The sequence below is a fragment of the Bactrocera tryoni genome, chromosome 1 (assembly GCF_016617805.1).
Source record: "Bactrocera tryoni isolate S06 chromosome 1, CSIRO_BtryS06_freeze2, whole genome shotgun sequence".
NCBI classification, from domain to species: domain Eukaryota; kingdom Metazoa; phylum Arthropoda; class Insecta; order Diptera; family Tephritidae; genus Bactrocera; species Bactrocera tryoni.
This window is the reverse complement of record NC_052499.1, coordinates 27,493,071-27,516,054: the sequence shown is the minus strand read 5'-3', so window position 1 is coordinate 27,516,054 and position 22,984 is coordinate 27,493,071. Positions and strand designations below refer to the sequence as shown.

The 22,984-nt window shown below is 37.5% G+C and overlaps 1 protein-coding gene across 1 annotated transcript in view; it reads left to right on the top strand.

Moving 5' to 3' along the window:
- LOC120766489 (ras-like protein family member 10B) overlaps positions 1 to 22,984 on the top strand; it is a gene marked incomplete at its 5' end in the record, with an annotated part of 138,530 nt that overhangs the window by 114,067 nt on the left and 1,479 nt on the right. Inside the window, 4 exons of the mRNA XM_040092040.1 lie at positions 4,617 to 4,739; positions 21,296 to 21,409; positions 21,497 to 21,610; positions 21,773 to 21,840. Of these exons, the coding sequence (XP_039947974.1) occupies positions 4,617 to 4,739; positions 21,296 to 21,409; positions 21,497 to 21,610; positions 21,773 to 21,840 (419 nt within the window). The remainder of the gene's footprint in view (positions 1 to 4,616; positions 4,740 to 21,295; positions 21,410 to 21,496; positions 21,611 to 21,772; positions 21,841 to 22,984) is intronic.

Here is a 22,984-nt window from a genome sequence, read left to right as displayed (position 1 = left end):
TGCAAACATTAAAATATTACTAGGCAATAAATAAACCATTTCAGCTGTACATATGAGTATGATAATAATCGCGAATAGGCGAGTTTATATGCTTTTAACAAGCAATTATGGTAATTAAATGCTGACTACGGTGGTCCCTACCCTTTAAATGAATTATAATTGCTGCTGTAACAATTATTTATGGAAAAGCTACAGCACTTGGGCAGACGTTATGGGTAAATGCAGGGCCTTTTTCGTAAGTTGCACTTCTTAAAAATAATTCTGAACTTAGAAATCCTTTATTTCCGGTTATTTATTGCGTACTGATACAAAGCCATTAACATTTCGTACAGCAGCACCACCTACCGGACATAATGCTATCAGTTCTCTCAAGTTAAAACCAACATTCGGCAAGACACCCTCCTATCTATGAACGAGTCGGCATTTTCGCATTGACGCATTATTGCTGATTGAAAACACATCAGCGTCATTCCCACAAATGAATCACGATTCACAAATTAACGCATTGCTAGCGAGTTCAATTGCATTTGCTGAAAAGTGGCAGATCAACTCTGAAAATGACTTTTCGAAACACCACAGAACACGCCGTGCTCCGAAGAAATATGACGATAATCCAGCAACTGCTTGTAATTTTGATTTCCAGACATTTTATAGAAATGAATTCAAAATTGTCCTCGAAAATTTCACAAATTGTATTCAAGATAATTTGCAAGAAACTATGTCAACCTTCAAACCCATTCAAGAGATGTTCAGGATTCCAGCTAACAGAAGTAATATTACAATAGAATCTATACAATTTGTTGTGCAATTGGAACCTAAGTTCTTCAGTGAAGATCTAGATTGTATTTTTGCTGAAACACAAATTCTTTTTGATTCATGTAAAGAGTGTAAATCTTTCGATGACATTTCTATAGTAGCCAACAAATTGAGAAGGGTCATTCCTTCTGCGTACAAAATTGTTCATTACATAATGACTGCTCCTGTCACGCCAGCTTCATGTGAACGTTCTTTTAGTAAATTGAAATTTGTTTTCAACGATTTGCGTACAACAATGGGGGATAAACGTTTGAATTCTTTGATGCTGCTTTCTTCTTCAAAGGATAAAGTAGACGAAATCGATCTGCGCGATGTTGTTGGAAAATGGTCAATGTTGAAACATCGCAGAGTGAAAATATAACTCAGAAATTCATATTTTTTGCAATTCAATTTCTTAAGAAAATCTTGTTTTTTCCCGCGTAACACGTCGCTGAACAATATATGTATTTTATATTAAGAGACACATATTAAATGATGATTATACTAATATGTACAATAATAATTTGAAAATAAAATATTGAATTATGTTATTATGTTGTCAAACTTCTCCGTAATACCTTATCAGAAATGAAGATATCCTTATTTTATATATATTTATAAACATATACATTAAATCGGCAAATTCTTGAAATGAGTCGGCATATCAAAGGGACTCACCCCCCCATGATCTGGATCCTCGCGACGCCCCTGCTAACAACTTTCTATTCTTCTTCTTCTTAATTGGCGTAGACAACGCTTACGCGATTATAGCCGAGTTAACAACAGCGCGCCAGTCGTTTTCGCTACGTGGCGCCAATTGGGTATTCCAAGCGGAGCCAGGGCCTTCTCCCTTTGGTCCTTCCAACGGAGTTGAGGTTTTCCTCTTCCTCTGCTTCCCCCGGCGGGTACTGCATCGAATACTTTCAGAGCTGGAGTGCTTTCGTCCATCCGGACAACATGACCTAGCCAGCGTTGCCGCTGTCTTCTAATTCGCTGAACTATGTCGATGTCGTCGTATATCTCGTACAGCTCATCATTCCATCGAATGCGATATTCGCCGTGGCCAATGCGCAAAGGACCATAAATCTTTCACAGAACTTTTTTCTCGAAAACTCGCAACGTCGACTCTTCCGTTGTTGACATCGTCCAAGCCTCTGCACCATATAGCAGGACGGGAATTATGAGCGACTTATAGAGTTTAGCTTTTGTTCGTCGAGAGAGGACTTTACTTTTCAATTGCCTACTCAGTCCGAAGTAGCACCTGTTGGTAAGAGCAATCCTGCGTTCGATTTCCAGGCTGACATTATTGGTGGTGTTAATGCTGGTTCCTAAATAGACGAAATTATCTACAACTTCAAAGTTATGACTGTCAACAGTGACCTCCCTGCGGGGAGGGAGATAAGAATATTCCCGCGGTAAGGCATGCCTGTCGTAGGAGGCGACTAAAATCCAAATGCACTATGTCCGACATTCACATGTCTGGTTTATTGAATGTCGGCATGGTGAGAGATGTCAGAAAAGTGCTATATCGAAATACTATCAAATTCATTGAATGGGTTTGCGATTATATAACAAACACAAAAATGAAAGGGATAACAAAAAGATCATACAGTCGGGTTCTTAAGAATTCCTCGGAATTTTTGGGGCCTGACTGGCAGTAGCTTAAGCGCAAGCTTAGGGCTACAGGTCACACCAAAGACTAAAACATGGTACCACGGGGAGCAGCCGCCCCTGAAGTTCGCTTCAGTCTGCTCATTGGGTCTTGGCCCTTTGGGGAGATTCGTGGTGGCTGTGGTTTACACCCCAAATGCAGGAAGGGCAATTGTCCAATGTGGAGTCGCACTGCAGGCCGGGTGCCGGACCCAGAGTACGGCAGAGGTTTTAGATGGGTCCTCGAACCCGACCAAGGTGGCTAGGGTGTTTCTTTGGTATTTGCACCCGAACTGATTGGAACCAAAGTGTATGTGTGTGGGGCGGCACTCATACCTTGGTTTCTTCCAGAGTGTAGTGCAGTGCATGCACTTACACTTTGGGGCGCTGATCAACGCATTAATTTGATCTATGTGCTACTAGCAATAGATAGCACCGTGGATTTGAGCCTTCGCAGGCAGATACCCACGTAAAACACATTGACAGTTGTCAACAGTGACGTGAGAGCCAAGTCGCGAGTGCGACGACTGTTTGTTTGATGACAGGAGATCAACTTTCTATTAGTCCACTGAAATATTTTGACTTATAAGAATAGGAAAGATCGAAACATATTTTAAAATTTTTAGGGTTGAACACGAAAGAAAATTTTCTTCTTTGTACCCCTAATAAGATGGACAACTCAAAAGAGCCTACAAATATTATTTGCAAAATATGTTCTTCCTCTATTCCCTCTTTGTTTACGCTTTTAACAAAATTTTAAAAGAAGCAGCGGATCTTGTCAAAAATTTCGAAATGAAATTCATTTCCTAATTTAAACAATTATGAATAAAAAGTAATAATAAAATTTAATGTCAAAAGTAAACTATTAAATTTATCGATCGTAAAATTTTCAAATAAACGGTAACCCTGCTAAAAATTTTCTTTAAATCTTGAAACCATTTTCAAACAGCAGCTTTCTTAAACTTTTAGCATTTTACGTTCATATTCTTCAGGATTTTGCTGGAACTTATTTTTAAATTGGCAACCCTTTAAGAAAAATATTTTTAAATTTAATACTTCAATCGACTTAGTTCGATATTGATATTGTAATAGGTATAAGCTAAACCTTACCAATTTTAAGGAATAAAATTTTTAAACAGCTGGCAACTTCGCCATATCCTATGTAAATATATTTGTATTTCAATTTTTTTGGTTTAACATGCAAGTGTAATAAACAATTTTTATCAAATTTAGCAACTTTTCATAATTACAATTTAAACAGGTGGCAACCCTGTTCAAAAAATATTTTAAACACAAAATTTATTCTCTATAAATATTTTTTCATTCAAAAGTTTTTGGTTTAATATAATAATAAATATTTCTTATCACACTTAGTAGCTTTATAGTTGAAACAGGTGGCAACCCTGTTTAAAAAATATGTTTAACACAAAATTTTAATGCGTCTCAAGTTTCTAAAATTGATTAATTTTATTATTATTTCAATTAAAAAATTTCAAACAGATGGCCACATTATAAGCTTTTCTGCACGATTCTTTTAAACAGCCCTATTATATATTTGAATATTTGTAGAATCCATAAAAATTACATGCCTTCAGTTTAATAATTGCAATTGATAATACAAATTATAACGTCTAGCTAAACAATTTTAATGATTTAAACTTTTATAAAGGTGGAAACTCCGCTAAACTCTATCTAAATATTTTTAGCTTACATTTTTTTATTCAATGTCCCTATTATAACAAATCTCTGTTAAGGCAGCTTTACTGAGTCACGCTTTAAACAGGTGGCAACCCTGCTCAGAAAACATTTTAAATACAAAGTTTTCTTATACATATCCGTCAAATTTTCAAAATTTCCTTATTCTATAATTTCTTTAAATTTACAATTTTCCATCGGATGGCAACCTTGTACATTTTTTTAACCTTTTTTTTAAACCAGCTTGTTATTTATTTTGATTTCTGCATCGTAATAAACTCATATGCTATCAATTTCATTGCATTACAGTTGATAAACATGTGTACATATGTGGGCCATCCACGGCGTATGAGCAACATTTCTTACTTCATGCTATCAAGTTAGAATTATAATGCTATAACTTATGCACTTAAATGTATTCCATAACGCGACTTCTATATTTGTTTACTACAAGGCTTCTTCCATTTTCGTTGCAGCAATTCTTCTACCACGACTTTCCGAAGACACATCAGACGACTACGCGCAGAAAGATCTACAAGAGCTGTCTGGTGTGCGACACTTGCATACGCGAGCTGATGGTACTCGACGTTCCACCCCAGGTGAGCATTCATAAAATGCTGAAATGCGCGCATAAGTTTCATGCAATTGTGCAGCAGAAATTCAAGAATCCGTTAGCAAACAAAGGAAAACTAAAAAAGCAGAAAGTGAATTTCTGTAAATTGAAAAATAAGCTAACGTGCGCGGCAACAGTTGCAGCTGCAGTGACAGCTAACAACGCCAACAGCTGGCAGGTGTCGTTTCGTTGTCTATATGCTCGGCGGCCATGCCTCTGTGCGCCGCTCCCTCCATTAGTAATATCACATGAATAAATTATCGCTTTATTGATATTGCATTTCCCAGAGAGTGAACAGAACGCTACGCTATTTTTTCCTTCTCGTTTTTAATTTTTTATTTCCTTTTGGTGCACTTCTGCGTTTATGGTCTTATTGAAAATCGCATTAAATTCGTTGTACATGGAGCAGGTCTATGTAGCTAATCAATTTTAACGGTGTCTCCTTAAATTTTATAACTGCAATTTTATTCACAACGAAGGAGAGTTGCAGTAAAATTGATATTCACATGATATTTTGAAGTATCTGTATGCATTTTAATTTCCATATTTTTATTATTATTTTATTTACAAAATGTTTACTTAAATGTATTTCATGAAAAGTTTTCAGGCTCTTAAAGTCACATAAAAATTTGAAAAATGCCTTCCTCTCATATTAGAGTTTTATCCCTTTCCCACTCATCTACGAAAGTAGAATAAAGGATTAAGATCTTATTTTCAACATAGAGGTTAGCATTATACGGTAAACATAATTATAATGGGCAAGACACCCTGTTTAGATCGTAACCACGCTCTTTACAATGAAGTTGGATTTATGAAACAAATTAATCGTTCAAGGAGATTGATAAATGTGCACTTGTAAATATGTAAAATGAGAGCAAAAACCAAAAAAAAATCGTTTTTTCATAAGAAATCACAATAAAGTTTGCCTTAGTCCATATTTTTACCACATATTTACCCCAGAAAATAATATATTCAATACAAAAGTTTTTGAATTAAATTGAAGGGTTTGCCAACACGAACGACCGGATGTTAAAATTAACTAAAACACACAAATATGACATTTTTGATTTGAAAAAAATTCCTTGAAAAAAATTCAATCAAAAACGTGTTGCAACGCTCGCTATTGATGGTAACGGCGTTTCTTGGCTCATTTCGAAAGAAATAATAACTGATAATGGAATGGTGGTTTCTAACTCCCCACAAATCGCGACAATTTTGTTTGTTAACCAAAGCATTGAGCGAGAAATGGGCCTCATGTAAGTAGATGATTTTTCGATGAAAACCGTCGTTGGTTTCCATCATTTCACATGCCCAATCGACAAAGCTACGACACTTAAAATGATCGGTCGTATACAGTACATGGGCAAGCACGACCTTGTATGGATGCTGATCCAAATCCAAACGCAAAATCCACCATATTGTCAACAGAGAGAGATCCAACTGTGCAGAGCGACATTGAAGCGATATAAAGTTGGAAATGGGAACTAAATCTTACTTGGAATCAAGAGGAGTGCATTCAAGTAAAGCAAAAATCAAGGTGCTTTTATCCCGTTACATGTTATACACATTTACTTTAACAACACCCTTAATTAGCCTTGTTAGGCGTGTTCATATTGCTTTCAGTCATTATTTATGTGCACAAACATATAAGCAAAACTCAATTGTGATAGCACAGCAATTTTAAAATGCAACAATAAATTTGTGAAAATGCATTCTTAATATTTTAGACTATTTCTCCCTTCGGATTAGAGGCATAAGTGTGAATTGAGTAATGATCCAACACAGTGCTAACGATCCAATCTTCGCACACTGATTCTACAATTTCGCAGTATCTGAAAAAAATAATTTTGCTTCACTATTCAATCGACTGAACAATGCTTTCAGTAGCCTATCGTGAACTTTAAACCAAAAAGTTGATATTTTGAAAACTCGCACAGACTCGTCTAACCCCTTCAAGTTTGACTAGCTAATAAATTAACTCAAATCTCAGACGAAGCAAAATTTGCATTGACTGAACATTTTATTAGCTCATCACCCGCAGTATTTAAATATTTTGTTATCTACAACAAAAACAACAACAAAACACGTTGGCAGTGACTGAAATGTGCACTAAACGAATTAATGTTACTCATACGCACCGTCACACCGCATAAACATCAAATCTAAAATACAAGTCGCCGTATAAACCGGCTGTGCTTTGCCAACACATTTTTGTCTTGCTTTGCCGAACCATAAAATACTGTGTAGCTCAGCTGCCTATTACCAGCTTTGTAGCCTTGATGTGGGCCAAGGATATGAACAAAAGTTCAATGTCATGTATATATTCTAATGCGCCAGCTGTTGCTATTCCCTTTCCACAAATGCAGTACACGTCATATCGTATATACATACATGGTCTTATACATATATATATATATATATATATATAAACGAATAAATTTCGCGCCTTCGTCAATGGTTACGTGTCTTAGCGTTTTAATGCCGTTTCCAGTCCCGCTGCGGCGGTAATATTCTAATAACCATTATTTACGCCGAAGGATGTCTACGTTTGCTGCTCGTTGCAGCTTTCAGACACGCTAGGTGGTCGTATAAAAGTTGTTTTTTCTGTTCGTTTTCGCCGTTAGCATATAACTTACTCCGGCGACCTATCCCCACCACGATTAATATTGCCAAGGCAAATCTGGAGTAAAGCAGAATTGAAATTTTCATTTCCGCTCTAAAATATTTGTGCAGATTTACAGATTTTCAAGATTTAGAACAACAAATTTTAATATCGCCATTTTTTATGTCTGTATATACATACATTCATACCTACAATTAAAATGTGCCTGAGAATCTGTGCGGCGAACAGTTGGTTTGATTTCAATTCCACCGAATTTATTCGCTGCATATTTCAACAGTTTCAATTCTTAGCGCTTATCCCTCTGATCCGCCTCCGCCAGCGCAATTTAGTGTGTCTCATCGGAATTGCTCATTGGCAATTCATATTGATTCCGTCGAATTTATGTCTCTCGCGGAGTATAAAGTTTAAAGTTTCCCACACAACTGAAACTTATGAGGCTGTGTGTAAATGTAGAAAGGTTTATGCTCACACTCATACATATATTTATATATATATATATACAACCACAGTTAAATATAGTATGTGAAACCTTGCATATTTTATGCATGTAACATTCCGCATTACAAACCCTCAAGGCAATACCCTTTAGGGAAATGAATTATTGAAACATAAATACTAGGAAACGGGGCACGCTCTTTGCAATAAGAGGAACATATGAATAAAACATTGTTGTTTAAGAAAGTATCAACTTAGAAGGTGTGTCCTTAGAGTTATCGAATTTTCTAGAGAAATAGCAACCAAATCAGCTGTCAAAGTAGTTATCAAAGTAAAAAAGCTTGACATTTATATTCAATAAGCTCTGACTTTGAGGAACTAGAGGAATTACTACAAATCTTATGAGGCACACTCCAGAAATAACGGATACATAAATAAGGTAAATTAAGCTATTTACATACAGTGTGAACAGTCCTGAGAAGACTCTTTAAGTTATCTTGCGTTCAAAAAAGTGTCGTGCAAATATTTGTCCACACTTCTTTAAAAAATTAAAATGAAGTCAATATTGCCGCCAACGATCGTCGCTACACACACACATAACTGGTTCCCCAGTGCAATCTCATTGGCCGACGAGCTAAATCCAAAAATGATCGAGTGAATGCTTTATGCTGACGAACCAGCAGTGACTGACCATTTGTAAATCTGAGTCGATTAAAAAAAAATTATTTAACCAATCGTTACAATTCCTTAAAAACTTTCAATATAAGCTCCTTCTGCGTCGATGAAGCGCTGCCAGCGCGATTTCCAAGCAATGAGGGCGTCATGAAGGCATTCTCCGGAATAACATTGAGAGCCAAGGTTTATTCTACTTGGATCCCCTTTGTCGTCTCAAAATGCTTGCCTTTTATAGGCACTTTCAGTCAAGGAAAAAAAAAAAGTCCGGGAGGGTCACATCTGCGATGTAGGGCGGCTGCGGAAGCGTTGGAATGCCGATCTTGGTTACGTAGCTATTCACAAGAAAGGCCGCAATTTCTGGTCGTCAGTGAGCACATTGTCGGTGTTTGTCGAAGTCGCAGGTCTCCCAACACGGTCTTCATCAGCGACCTCTTCCAGGCCCTCCAAAAAGGCCTGGTGCCACCGAAACATACCACTTCTTGCTAAAGTAACATCTGGATAAGCCTGCTTGATCTTATCAAACGTCTTTGTCACAGATTTACCGAGTTTCACATAAAATTTAAGCGCGTACCTCTGCTCTAACGAACGCTGCATTTTCGGCTTGCACACTCACAGAAACACGTCGCGCGAAAATGTTTGTCCAGACTCTCCAAGTGCTTGGAGACAACTGAACAGCCGCTCTTTCGTTAGTTAGGAACGCTCTCTACCGAATCCAAGCGGTGCGCGTACGCTCCGAAGTACAGTAGCGGCAGAAGAAAATCAGTCCTATTACTTTCCGGACAAACCCTGTGCAATATCTTTTCTCGTGCCCTGAAAAAGCATAGCTTTCGCAAAAAAAAAAAACAAATTTCTAAGATAAAATGAAACACTATTCTAAAATAGTCGCAAACTTGAAATATTTTCTTTCATGACCACTTAACCTAAAAAAATGTCTACTGCTATGGACAAAAAATAGTAAAACTTTTTATTTAAAATATCGCGCGAAAACCAATTTCTAGAAATATTTCTTATGTTGATATGACTGTCAGTGACTTCTGTGCCAAATGTTACATCAAAATATTCTTTAGTGCTTAGTATGCACTTCTCTCTCTGAAGTACATGAAGTGCATTCGGCGATTTTTACGATGAGTGAAATTTCGTTAAATTTTAGGTACGAAATCAAATTACTGACGCCGAAACGTTTAGAATGTTGAAAAAGGATTATGCGTCGTTTGCGCGAAGCTATTCGTAAAAAGAGGCCGGAATTATGGTCCGACAACTCTCGGTTTTTGCACCACGATAATGCACCGTCGGATACTGCATTGATTCTTTGCGAGTTTTCACCAAATTCTCAACCAATAGCAGACCTGATTTAGCTTCTTGTGACTTCTGCCTATTCAACAAACTTAAACGGCTGCTTCGGGAAACCCGTTTTAAGTCAATTGAAAACATAAAGCGTGAATCGCTATGCGCATTGAAGGTAGAAATTGACTTTAACAACTGTATCGAGGATTGGAAAAAACGTTGGAACGAATGCATTGGGGCCAAGAGGGATTACTTTCAGGGGGCTACATAGATTTTGAAGAATGAATTAAGCATTTTAAAATTATGAACACAGTGCAACTATTTTTTTCCATAGTACTGATTTCAATAAGTTATAGTTTTGGAAAAAAACTTCGAAAGCAATATCTGGAATAGTTTTTGAATTACAGCCTTCTAAAGTGTAACCGTTAAGTTCAATGAAATTAATCAGTTTATCTTAAAATATAATTTCTTTATCAAATCGAACAATTGACGCAGTAGTGTTTTTTTTTGAAATCCTGTTTTTTTGGCTACGATACTAGATGTGCTCTTTAAATTCTTTCTTTGCAATTTCACTAATCTTCAACATTCTTTACGTAAATAACTATGTACTTGTACTGCATATTCTGGCTCATTGACCAAGTTGGCGGCCAGAATAATATTGCTGCAATTTATTAACGAGTTGGGCTATCATTATTATCATCTCGATAGACTTTGTAGTTCTTTGTGCACTCGTTATTGATGATTCATTGAATATCCATTAATAAAAATCGCAATTATTGGCCCAGCCGTAAGAACAACAATAAGACAAACGCTGTAAAAGTCGCTAACCTAAGAGAAGGCAAGGAAATGTGAAGTTATTACTTGGGTACCATATGTGCGCTGGCCACAATCCCCGTTGGAAATCGATACCAGCACATAATTTGTATGGTCTAAAACTGGAGTTCTTTCGGAGGAAAAATTGTGTTAGAAAATTAGAGTTCAATAAGATAATTAGTGGGGTATGTTGTGAGATGATGCGCAGGTAAGAGGTTAACATGATATGAAATACCTTTTTATAAGACACCACTTTCAATTTGTGTCACTTAAGGTGTCGTTTTTATTTTTGGAAGCGATGTTGCTTAGAGGCAGTTCTACTACAAGAAAACATCGTTAAATAGAAAGTATTGTTTTGAGATACTACTACGTAAGTCGAAGTCTGAAGACATCGAGTAACAACCATCCGTATCCGAAACAAAACGTTATTTTATGTTTGCTGTGAATTCCTCAATTACTCTTACTCTTCCTTTTTAACTAAGATATTTTTCCAGAAATAATCCTCCCCGAAGTGTCATCCAACAGTTTAAGAACTTTGTTTCAATTCAGCAGTATTTGCAATCGGCCATAAGTTTGACGGGTTAACGACTACAAAGTAGGAGGAATGAACTCATAATACAATTACTTAACTTTTTGGGTCTAATTTGAAAAGTTCTTTTGGTTCCAAAAAAAAAACGAAACTACTGTTTAATACACGTGTGGATTTGGTATGCAATTTTGATACTCAAAGACATTTTCAGATAAAAGGAGAGAGAGAGAGAGCGAAAGAGAGATAATAGTTTCGTGAGTTTTTGATACACAGCGTCATGTACAGAGAGTGAGAGATGATAATTTTTTCGATAGCTCCTTGTGTCAAATGTCCAAAAAATGCGGAAATAACTTTCAGAATGTCATTTTTCTATCATTATAAATCCGTAAGAATAAAGATGACAGAAAAATATCGTAAACTTTGAAACATTTTTATTAAATAAATAGAAATAATAACATAAAGCAGAAATACTCAGCTTAATACAACAAAATAACAACAACAATAGTACAATCATATCACTGCCTATTCTCCATCAGATTTGAAGCGACAAAAAGTCTGAAAAGACAATTACACTGCTCAACACTTGACATAATTGTAATAATGTGCAAGGTCAATCATAAACACAGAAGAAATGCGAATCCCAAAACTCAATGTCCACAGTCACGCAAGCGCTAGCCCACCCATAAATAACCTAATTTAGGGTTTTTATTGTTTGGCAAACGAACAACAATTGCGTTCTTGCCATGGCTTTATGGAATGTAACTCAAATACCGACGACATAGCCATCATCATATTGCTTATCCACAACCCCCTATCTACCCGCTTCTTCTGTCACCTTAATCACGCCCCTTATGCTTTCACACTTATGAGCTTTATTGTACAGCGATTTAATTAAAATGACTCTGTTAAGCTTATTCGCGTGAGGCGAGAGAATAAAATGTGATTTTCTGCAATAAAAGTAAAAAGGAATGTTTATGGTCGCGCCGTAATTGTGTTGGCTATTGAACAACGTAAAGTACTTAATTAGCAATTAAATTGAGTTGAATTGACCGCCAAGTCAGAGCTGCAAATGCACAGCAAAAATGAATGGGAATTGGCTGGCACGAACCTCAGCAGCACACTAATTAAGAGCAGTGATAAAAAAAAATTATGGGTTCTGTAAGTTCTCATTATAAATAAAATCCGAAAAAAGCTTTTAACTTTTGACACTGCTTCCAACTTTAAACTACTAAAAGTTTTCTAGAAGCAACAAATGAAGTTTTTTCACTCGCTTATGAGCCAAGTGGACTGTTGCTTTTGAACATTGGCTTTAAATATTGATATTTTTAAAAATAAATTGTTTATGATATGTGGAGTTTTTCTAATTGTAGTGAAATATTTCCTATATCTGAATCAGCAATTGAAACCCAAAGCTCCTTGTAGCTAAAATGTCAACAATAACATCTACGTAAAACCAATGTCAGTTTGATACTTTAACCTACTAAGATTGGACGACGACTGCGAGGTCCTTCTGACTTAGAGTAGACTATAGGAGATCTACTGACCTGTTTGCTCTTAGTAAAGTTCATCCTCCATCGTAGGAGTTCTTACTGGACTTTGTCCAATTGACATTTATTTTGTTAGGCTAAAAATCCAGTCGGACGCAAATTGTCACAGTTGTATTAAAGGAGATGAGGTAGAAATACGCTTTTTCTCTATTGTCCAGTTTTTACAAAAAACATCTCGGCAGTCATACCTTCGGCGAACCAGTAGATAAAGCCAAAACTGACATTGGCCACTTAATAAATTTTTCACCGGCCCAAAGCCTGTTTTTCGATTTAAGATAAATTTTAATAGCAGTTCTGGGCACAACAACAGACCAGTTGTAAACAGTCTTTTGTGAAGCCAAATTTTTTTTCTGTAATTTCATCTCATGTACCGAGGAATCGCTTATAATCCATTACAAATCTGCTTCGGCATTGTATTTATATTCCTGCTAGCACACCTGGATGTCAGAAAGTATGTCTAGTTAAAACACGTAAACCTATGGAAAGATTAATCTTTATGAGAGTGAAGAGCTCATTTTACTTAGGTCTTGAGGATCTTGTGACACTGCAATACTAGAAGTTACCCAGCGCTCGCCAAAATCCAGTGAGGCAGAACTACCCAGTAAAATGCAAGAAGCCTGCAGATCTCTAACTCGTTCCCTATATAATGATAACAAACCTGATGTTTATCTTCTCCCATACCCAGTTTCTCAACTACCGACCATTCCGTATTGCCCCGATACGCATATTAATATTATCAAAGAGTACCTCGATAGCATTGATAGTGCGACTGGGCATTCCTTACCTACAGGTTCTGTCCAAAAAGTAATAGAACTGAGTCGATTTAAAAAATTTATTGAACTAAATGTTACAATCTTTAAAAACTTTCAAAATAGGCTCCTTCTGCGTCGATGCAGCGCTGTCAGCGCGATTTCCAAGCATTGAAGGCATCATGGAATTCATTCTCCGAAACAGTCTTGAGAGCCAAGATGCATGCTGCTTGTATCCCCTCTGTCGTTCAAAATAATTGACTTTCATCGGTTCGCTGTAGGGCGGCTGCAGAAGCGTTGTTTATCAGAAAGGCGGTGTGAGCCGAGGCGTTGTCGTGAAGCAACTTCCAATCGGTTGCGATGTCTTGCCGGACCCGATAGACCTTTCGTTTGAGTCTCTTGAGGACTTCCACGTATAACTTGGCGTTCACGGTTTGTCCAGGAAGTGGACGATGACTTTGATGATAAAAACGACAATTAACATCCTTTTCACTTTGGAGGTTTCCCAGCACGGTCTTCATCAATGACCTCTTCCTGACCCTTCAAAAAGGCCTGGTGCCATCGAAACACATCACTTCTTGCGCTCCACTCCAGTCGGTGCGCGCACACTCCGAAGTACAGTCACGATGGAGGAAAATCAGTCCTATTACTTTTCGGACAAACCCTGTAACTCGCAGCAAAAGTTCAGTAAGCTTAAAGGTAGGTTCGCCTTTCTACTATCGAAAAATTAAGTAGAACAAGTAGAAGCAAGAGTGCAAAGAAAGAAACAAATATTGTTACAGTAGACAGATAGATAGATAGAGAAGTAATGAAATTTTATGAAGAGGTTTTACAGTTGAAATTATTATTATAATTCTAAAAATTTTAGACTATTTTAGAAATATACATTTCAAATCAGGCGGAATCTTATTAAATCGATACTTTTGCTGTAACATACTAGAAATTTGATATTTGCTCCAACCCATTCACATTATCGCAGTTATCTTCTTAAATTGGCGTTCCGACCTTAATTCTTTGAATATTTTCTCCTCTATAGTATCGCATACACCAACACATATGAATGTTCAGACGTACGTAAGCCTCTTTGACACTTTCTTACCACTGCGTGACCACATTCGGACAGTCATTTCATAAATATTTAAAAGTGTCTCTCATTGCTATTTGCTATTTTATTGTACTCATACTCCGCCGACGTCGGAACTTGAAGTACACTCGAGGGTGGACTCCATGAATTATGACAATGGCCATTGTTGCGGCCTTGTACTCAAGAGTTCTGGGCACCTCTTTTAAGCAAACCGAGTACATGTTTACTTAGAATACGATGCAAAAATGCCATTCTGTGGGTGAATGGTTTGTGAAATTTATTGCAGTCAAAAGAGTAACCCGCAACAACACCACAAAATAAAACACGAGTGTTTATAGTCGTAAAAGGCAAGCAACTAAAATACGTGGAAGATGTAAAATACCATAAATGTGAAAAACACGGACACAATAAATAACGGGCTATTCTTTAGGATTTTTCATTCCTCTCTTTAAATAAAAAATATGGAACTAGAGTACAATTTTTAGGGTTCCGGAGGATTATTCATAACTAATTTGATATTTGGACTTTTCTACGTCATAATTCAAATTGTTCCATAGGTAAAAAACATAGCTAGTTGTAAAACTTACGCATCCAAACGAGGTTAGATCTCCGAAAGTACAGTCCTTGGCTGGATAAAATCCGGGTCAATTCCATTAACGTAGAACCGGCTGTTCTGGGAATAGTTTCGGACCACAACAGGATGCCCCTGGATGCCTATCATAGAACACCTGCACAGTGAGGCCTGCATGCTCTCAGTTAAGGAGCTTAATAAACTCCTCTTCAAGCAGTTTCTGCTAGGGTGCTTTTGCAGAAATCATCCTTCCTCAACCACGTGGACGGCATAGAACGATACACCGACCAGACTTCGGACGCAATAAACTTCAACCATGCACTGACCGCCATTCACAGTGAAGCCATTGACACCTTCACCGACTCCCTCTCATTAAATGGCGTACTTTGAGTCAAGCCACACCCATTGCAGACGCAGAGCTAGAGTTGCCGCAAGAATCAAGAGTGACCCTTGCGCAGCTCCGTTCAGGTTAAAGTCCTACTTATCCAGAATCGACCCTGACATATCAAACATATGGCCAGCGCGCAACGAGTCCCCGCAGGACATTAACCACCTCTTTGCATGCCCTGCTAACGCTACACTTCTGACACCCCACTCCCTATGGTCCGACATCGTCGAAACAGCACGTTTCCTGAGCCTGGATAACTACGATGACAACTTATCTCATCCTTACCATCCTAACGGAAATTTGGTAATCGTTAGAACAGCAACATGGTTAGTTCATAATATATACATATGTATTGTATATAGTGTGAAGCTACTTCTACTTTTCAATGAAATCAATCACGTAACTTGTAGCTGTGACTTCCTGTACCAAATTTTTCTTGGATTAAATCGTAGTCATCACTACAGTTTTAACGCAAGAGATAATAATCGATAATACGTCAAATACAACCGAGGGTTTTATAGAAAGTACTGGCCTTTAGTAAAAATTTTAACTGCATTATTTTTGTATCTCTCTATATTGCTCATCTTACTCTTACTTACAACAACAAATACCTATATATGTGACGTTTGACCAGAACTAATTCTTTTTACAGCTTTTTTTAGCGCTGGACTTATGAACTTCACGTGCGGCTGTAAGATCCATCTGACCTATAGTAAACCATAAGATATCCAATGAATTACTTACTCTTAGTAAGGTTTATTTATTGTCCAATAGTTTGAAAATCTTGTTGGACGCATTCTGTCAAAGTTGTATGGAGGAAGATGAAATGAAAACTTCCCGACACTTGCCCAAGTGGGGTTCTTCATAATAGTTGTGCTAACCTTACTATTTTTAATACCTGATTGCTAATTTACAAATTTAGTTCCCTTTAAAATTTTTTTATGAACTGAGCGTTTAAAGTTGTTCAAAACACATGCCAAAGGAATGACCGAAATATTTTAAGTAGATAGTAGAGGTTATTCAAAAAAAATATCTTACAGACTCGACAACCGCGATATTTCGAAATTCTACGGTCGCGGGCTCATTGTTGATATCACCTACATGAACTTCTACGCCTGTTGTCAAAAATTGGTTTAACAAGTTTTAACGTCGCATTTTAAGTAACCAAGCCTTGATGACCCGTAAACGGTTACCTTTAAGATTACTTCGACAAAATTTACAAATTCTGGAAGTAACAGAAAGTAGGTTGGAATTGCGTGAGTTAGCTGAGCACGCGGATTATATCCCGCGCGTAATACCTTGCCCCTAATGCCATTGCTGCGATGTTTGCCCACGCCAGACGTTAACCATAACCGTGAGGCTGCTATACAATGTTTAACGCTTTTTAAGCGCAGCCCCCAGTGGTTGCTACGTTTCGTGACCACCGACGAAATATTTCAGAGACTTTGGTCAAAAGAGTTAACTTCCACATCCAAACTGCGGAAAAGGTGCAATCTATATCGACTACCTGGAGAAAGGCATAACACTCTCAGTTCTCAGCTATGCCTAAATACGATACTATTACGAAATATCTGGCTATGTCTAAAAAACGCTCTTTGACGAAGAAAAACTGAACTGCCTTAAGTATTAACAGCACACCGCTTCATATATCCGCTGTCGTCTCAGCCGAATTGGCGGAATATGAGTAACTAAAACATATTTTTCAGATATATTAAAAAAGTTGAAGTACGCCTGAGTAAAGTGTTCCGAACCAGAAGGAGAAATTCAGAAATGAATCATCATTGTTTCAAAATTTTCGTTATTCGTTTGTGGGCTAAGTACTTATCGAACCGCACTCGTATACACAAACTTATGGTCCGCCATTTGTAAGCTAGTATAGTATCATCCAAACAGCGAAAGTGCAGGGCCATTTTATGTTAAAAACATTCAAGTAAAATGTGCCTCAAAGCTTAATTGAGGACTTACAACTTCGACCATAAGCTAATCAAATGATTCCCCTAGGTAAACAAGCGATATTGTAAAGGCATTCGTAAACCCTTCTCTATTATTTATTTGTATATTTAAAAGGAACAAGCCAACTGTACAGAAATCAAAAATATTTTGTACATTGGCTGTTCAGAAGTATTTGTTCAAAAATCGGTATGTATGTAGTATATACTCGTGTACTGTTGTTGTTGACAGTTGGATTGTTGTTGAGTTGTTGTGGGAAAAATGGTGTTGCATGCATAAATAAAGATTTTTACAAGTGGCAGTACCGGCAATATAAGTATGTGTATAATGTAATTTTGCGTGTACATATGTATATGTATGTATGAATGTAAGGCCTTTCCTGTGTATTGTCCGTTTAACTTTATTGATAACTGTGGGAATTGTTATGCCTTTTTAGCACTCCCTGGTGCATACACATATCTATATGAGATTATTTTACGTTGTTACTGTTGTGCTCTTGGTTTTTGTTGCTTTTGGGATCTCATAGTGAAACAATTGAGAATTGTTTTTATTCAAAGCCGCAATGGAGCAACAAAAACCGCATATCCTCTGTCAACACCCAGCCAACAAGCAGCAGGTGGAATGTGTGGCAATTGAGGACAACTGCACTTAAAAATCAATAAACGCACGCCACGTATGCTGACGGCCAAAGTAGAAATAAAATACTGTTACGACACACATACATATGTACACATGTAAATTGACTCCCATTTAAATGAATTGCTCACTTTGGTAAGCGGAGAAGAGTTTGGAAACTTGTAAAACGCCTTTTTGAACAACAAAAGGTCGACCGGCATGGGCAAGTAAACTCAGCAGTAAATCGTTTTTATGCAAGTAAACCCTTTGATTATGAGAAAAAAACCAATTTTTTACAACAAAAAGTAAGATTGAGTCTAAGTGTTTCGTAAGATAACTAAGTGCGAAAACTGAAACTTCATTTCCTTTTGGTGTCAATAGCGGATAAAACAGAACTTGCTCTACCCAAATATAATAAGACCCCATATAAAGTCCTGAACAGGAAGAGGAATGAAGACAGAAGAAAATTATTGGATGGAAAACCGTCTAAAGGATTCGTAGTACAGAATAGTGGTAAGATCCCGAGGTTTCAGATGCAGAACTTTCTCTGCTCAAATAAACCATAGTAAGGTCTTATACAAGGATTACTTGCACGCAAAAATTAAAAAGCAAATTATCGAAAAAATAGTTATCTTTCTCTTCCTGGGTCTCACCTCCAAGTAACTTCAGCGGTGGCTTAGGCCTATTTTCAAAATAGATTGAAATATTAGTGAGGTTTTATTATTGTCTGGCTTTGATCAAAGTGTGCAGGGTTTTTAAGGCGATGAGCTCTGACAGGTGAAAATACATTGACAGCAGAGCTTCTGAAGACCTTCGAATCTGGAACTAAATTGGGGCTTACGACCCCATATTGTGTATTGGCTTTATTTAAGTGTCATCTGCCCCATACTAACGTATGATGCAGTGATGTGGTGGATGGCGTTATCGAAAAAGTGATGTATTAAGCCCCTAGGACAGGTACAACGGGCATACATTCTGAGGATTATGGGCGCAGTAAAAACAACTTCAACAAAGGCCTTGGAGGTTATCCTCGATATCCGAGCAATATACCTTCAGGTGAGTTATAACACAATGCTCACGTCAGGCTAGGCGTCACTATAGGCATGATTAAGCTGGCAATGCGATCGAGAAAACGTGAACGAGGAACTAAACACATCGCTTTCATTCCCTAGTAGAGAAGATTGGACTGACATTGATCGACAGTTCCAATGGCATAATCTACATATTCACTGACGAATCACAGGCTGGAACAGAAACAGGAGCTGTAGGTGCTTCTTCTGTAGTAATTCATACACAGAATGCAGCTTCAAACTAAATTACTACAATTCAGTCCTTCTGACCGAAATTGTGGGCATAACAGAAAGAGCTAAATGAGCTTCTACTCTAACCAGTTAAGCGGCAATGAAAAGTCTCTGTAGCGCCAACACTAAGCTATGCAAGCAGGCAATTACTAGACTTTTAGTGCGCAACTCTGTTAATATCATGTGGGTACCCGGTCACATAGGAATAGAAGGAAAAGAAAAGGCTGACGTACTGGCCCGCTCGGGGGAAGCTGATGAGTTGCTGGAACATTATCTATACGAATGCCAAGCCTTCAGCCGGGTGAGAAGGTACACATTCCACAACTCCCAATATTTATATTTATAGACATTGGGCAGCTAGGATGGAAAAGAATCAGGTTTTTGCCAAATCCACTGAGTTGCTGGATAAGGCTTAAATTGGTTATCACCCGAAAGTACAATGTGCCTAATGATGGAGGCCGCACTTACCGTCTACGGACCGTCTCTTGCCCCGACTTTAATTCCCGTATGTTGAAAGAGTACGAAATTATGTCTAAATTTAGCACTTCTTTACTTATTCCGAATAGTTTTAGTGTGCTAAAAGGAAAGTATTTGTTTTATTCCTCTATTTATTCCTTTTATATGATAGTACCCTTGCGAAATATTTCCTCTCTCAAGAAAAAAGGGTATTCTTTAGACGTGTGACTTTTAATGAGAGAATACCTTTTTCGGAAATCTCCTTTTTTAACATTCTAACTCGTCCAAGCACTAAAGCCGGATGAACATCAAGCTCGTCAAACGTTTGATAAATGATGTCAGAACGAGAAGGCCATCGATCCAAATTTTCACCGGAAAGTATTGTTCAACGATAAAGATCACTTTTGCTTGAGTTGGTATGTTAATAAACAAAACTGTCTGTGGCTTGGCCTCTAAGATGGTGCGATTTCACCGCTGAACCATTTTTGTGTGAAACCGCTTGTTCTCACAGATATGCTCAACACGATTGAGGCTTTGAAAGATAATATTCGCCGCGTTAACGCCGACATACGGTCCAAATTGCTGGAAAAATGTTCGAAAGTTGGCCCTCTAAGGAGGAATTTATGCCGCGTCAATCCCTTATATTTACATATAATAAAGCTTTGGCTATAACAGTAAATTATATTCAAACGTTTGCTTTCTTCTTGAAAAGAACATGCCTACAAAAACACCCATTATGTCAAATTCCATATGTTGGCTAGGTCAGCTAGATACCGTAACGCCGCACTTGATTTGTCGCAGTCCTTGATCGCTTACAGGTTCCAATCAAATGGTATTATTGTTATACTTCACGCCCCTTTTAGTCGGCAACGTGCTTGTTTACCAATGGCCACCTAATAATTCGCAGACCTAAATTGTTGGAGGCTTGAAATCTTGAGTGATAGATATGTGATTAGATATGTTTCTCTTCTACAACAAGCCTTCATTTTGACGAAGCTTAGTTCTTAAAAGAAAATGATGTTATTTCAATATGTTTATACATAGTTCCAGCATTTGGAATTAAGAGAGTTTAGCTGTGATTCAGTTTAGTTACAATCGGTTCTTTAGATTTCAAAACAATGCTCATCGGATTGCTGTTGTACTTTCAAAAAAGGAGACTTTTAGACTGAGGCCTGCTTTTGCTTCACATCGCACACCTTAATGTTCATGGACATTTCAGTAATGACTTTTTGTAATTGAATTACATTTTTTAGCTCAGCAAACTTTCATTTCATAAACTGTTTTCTCATTTCCTTTCATGCTGACGAAATAATCGAAATCAACCAAAATGTTCAACGACTAACGTAACAACCAACCAAACGACAAACATATCAATTCCACATTGCGACAACACTACCATTGTTGTTGGCTGTTGCGAATGGCGGGCGAATGCAAATGAAAATGGGAAATTATATAAAAACACACCTACACATGCATACGTAAATACATAAACGAACAAATAAATGCAAATGCGCGCAAATAGAAACGTTTCCCGGCCGATAACTTTGCCGAATGGAATAATGGACATCCGCTGGGGTTGCGAACCGTACACGCATATGTTTTGGTATTCGACATGGGCAATTTGGAAACATTTCAGGTTAGTGCATGCCGGCATGAAAAATTTCATATTTTTATTTTAAAGGCGACCTAAATTGATCACGTTTCTTTCATCACCTTCCCACAGTACTGCCGCGCAATGAGAGAGCAAATATTGGATAGTTTTAGTCATCGAGATTTTAGTATAATTGTAATTGGTAATAAATACGACACGGTCACCGAGCTGCAGGCTACTTCACAGGTGAGTGGTTATATACTTAGCTTCAGCTGCATTCTCTTAAATCCAATCATAGCTGTTTTAACACACAAGTATATCAGATATGTAAGCACTTGAGCTTAAGTGTTTCAAATGCTCAAAGCACTTCAATTTTTAATACCTAATTGAATTTTTATGGCATTGCAGGAGCTGAAGGATATCTCAACACTGGTGCGCAAACATTGGCGTTGTGGCTACGTGGAATGCTCTGCCAAGTAAGTACACAAAGCAAATCGAATCAGAAATATTTATTTAAAAATCTTAACTTTTTGTTATGATTTTAAACCTATTTTATTGCCTTTTAGACATAATTTATTGATTTCATATTTCATATAGCTACTGTAAAAGAAATTAATGGGGCTTCAAAGGGGAACTCAACTAAAATTTGATGTAAACATAACAAATCAATTGAAAAGTCCGAGGTCTACCGTAAAACCCATTTTTTGGCAAAATTCGTTTATTTTTATTCAACATAGATCTTTTCAAGGGTGATACACTGATTACAGCGATCCTCCAACTTTTCGATACCATTTTTGTTCTGCGATTTGTCCTTTGTTTCAAAATAAGCCTCAGTTTCGGCATTCACCTCTTCATTCGCCGAAAAATTTTTCCCAGCGAGTATTATTTTGAGAGCTGCATTGTCTCGGTGAAACACCACTTTCTTTTTCTTCAGTTTCGGTCGTTTTTCGGCTATTTCGGCTTTCAAACGGTCCAATAACGCTATGTAATAGTTGCTGCTGATGCTCACGTTTCTTCCACTGTCACATCTCGACGCAAAAACTCGTGTTTATTACGCTTGAACAGAATTATACGAAGTGGTGAAAACCAATATGGTTCATGGACCTTGCGGACACCACAGGCCCACTTCGGTCTGTATGTCTGAAAATAAATGCACGAAACATTATCCACGTGCTTTTCTTCCGGAAACGCCAACTGGAACTGCATCGGCGTCGCTTAACAAACGACAATGGCAAAACATTCAGCATTCAATTTAGAGGAATAAATATCGAAGTTGCAAAACATGGCTCGTACCATATTCGCCATTATTGTCTAATTCACATTCAAAACTCAAATCAATGTTGAAATTGCAGTTTGGTGAAATCGATCAAATACGTTTGTAAGTACGTCACCAAAGAAAGCAACATGGCGGTTATTGGCCTTGAACGAGATGAGATCAGCAAGTATGAAATGGGTCGATGCGTGAACTGCAATGAAGCGATAGGATATTACTTTTGCAATTCATTAATGTTTTTCGACTATTGTGCACCTCGCAGTTCATTTGGAGAAAGCCGAAGAGTGTATTTTAATCCAGAGAAAATAGCCAGCGGGAACACCGCCAACAACAGAATTGACATTGAC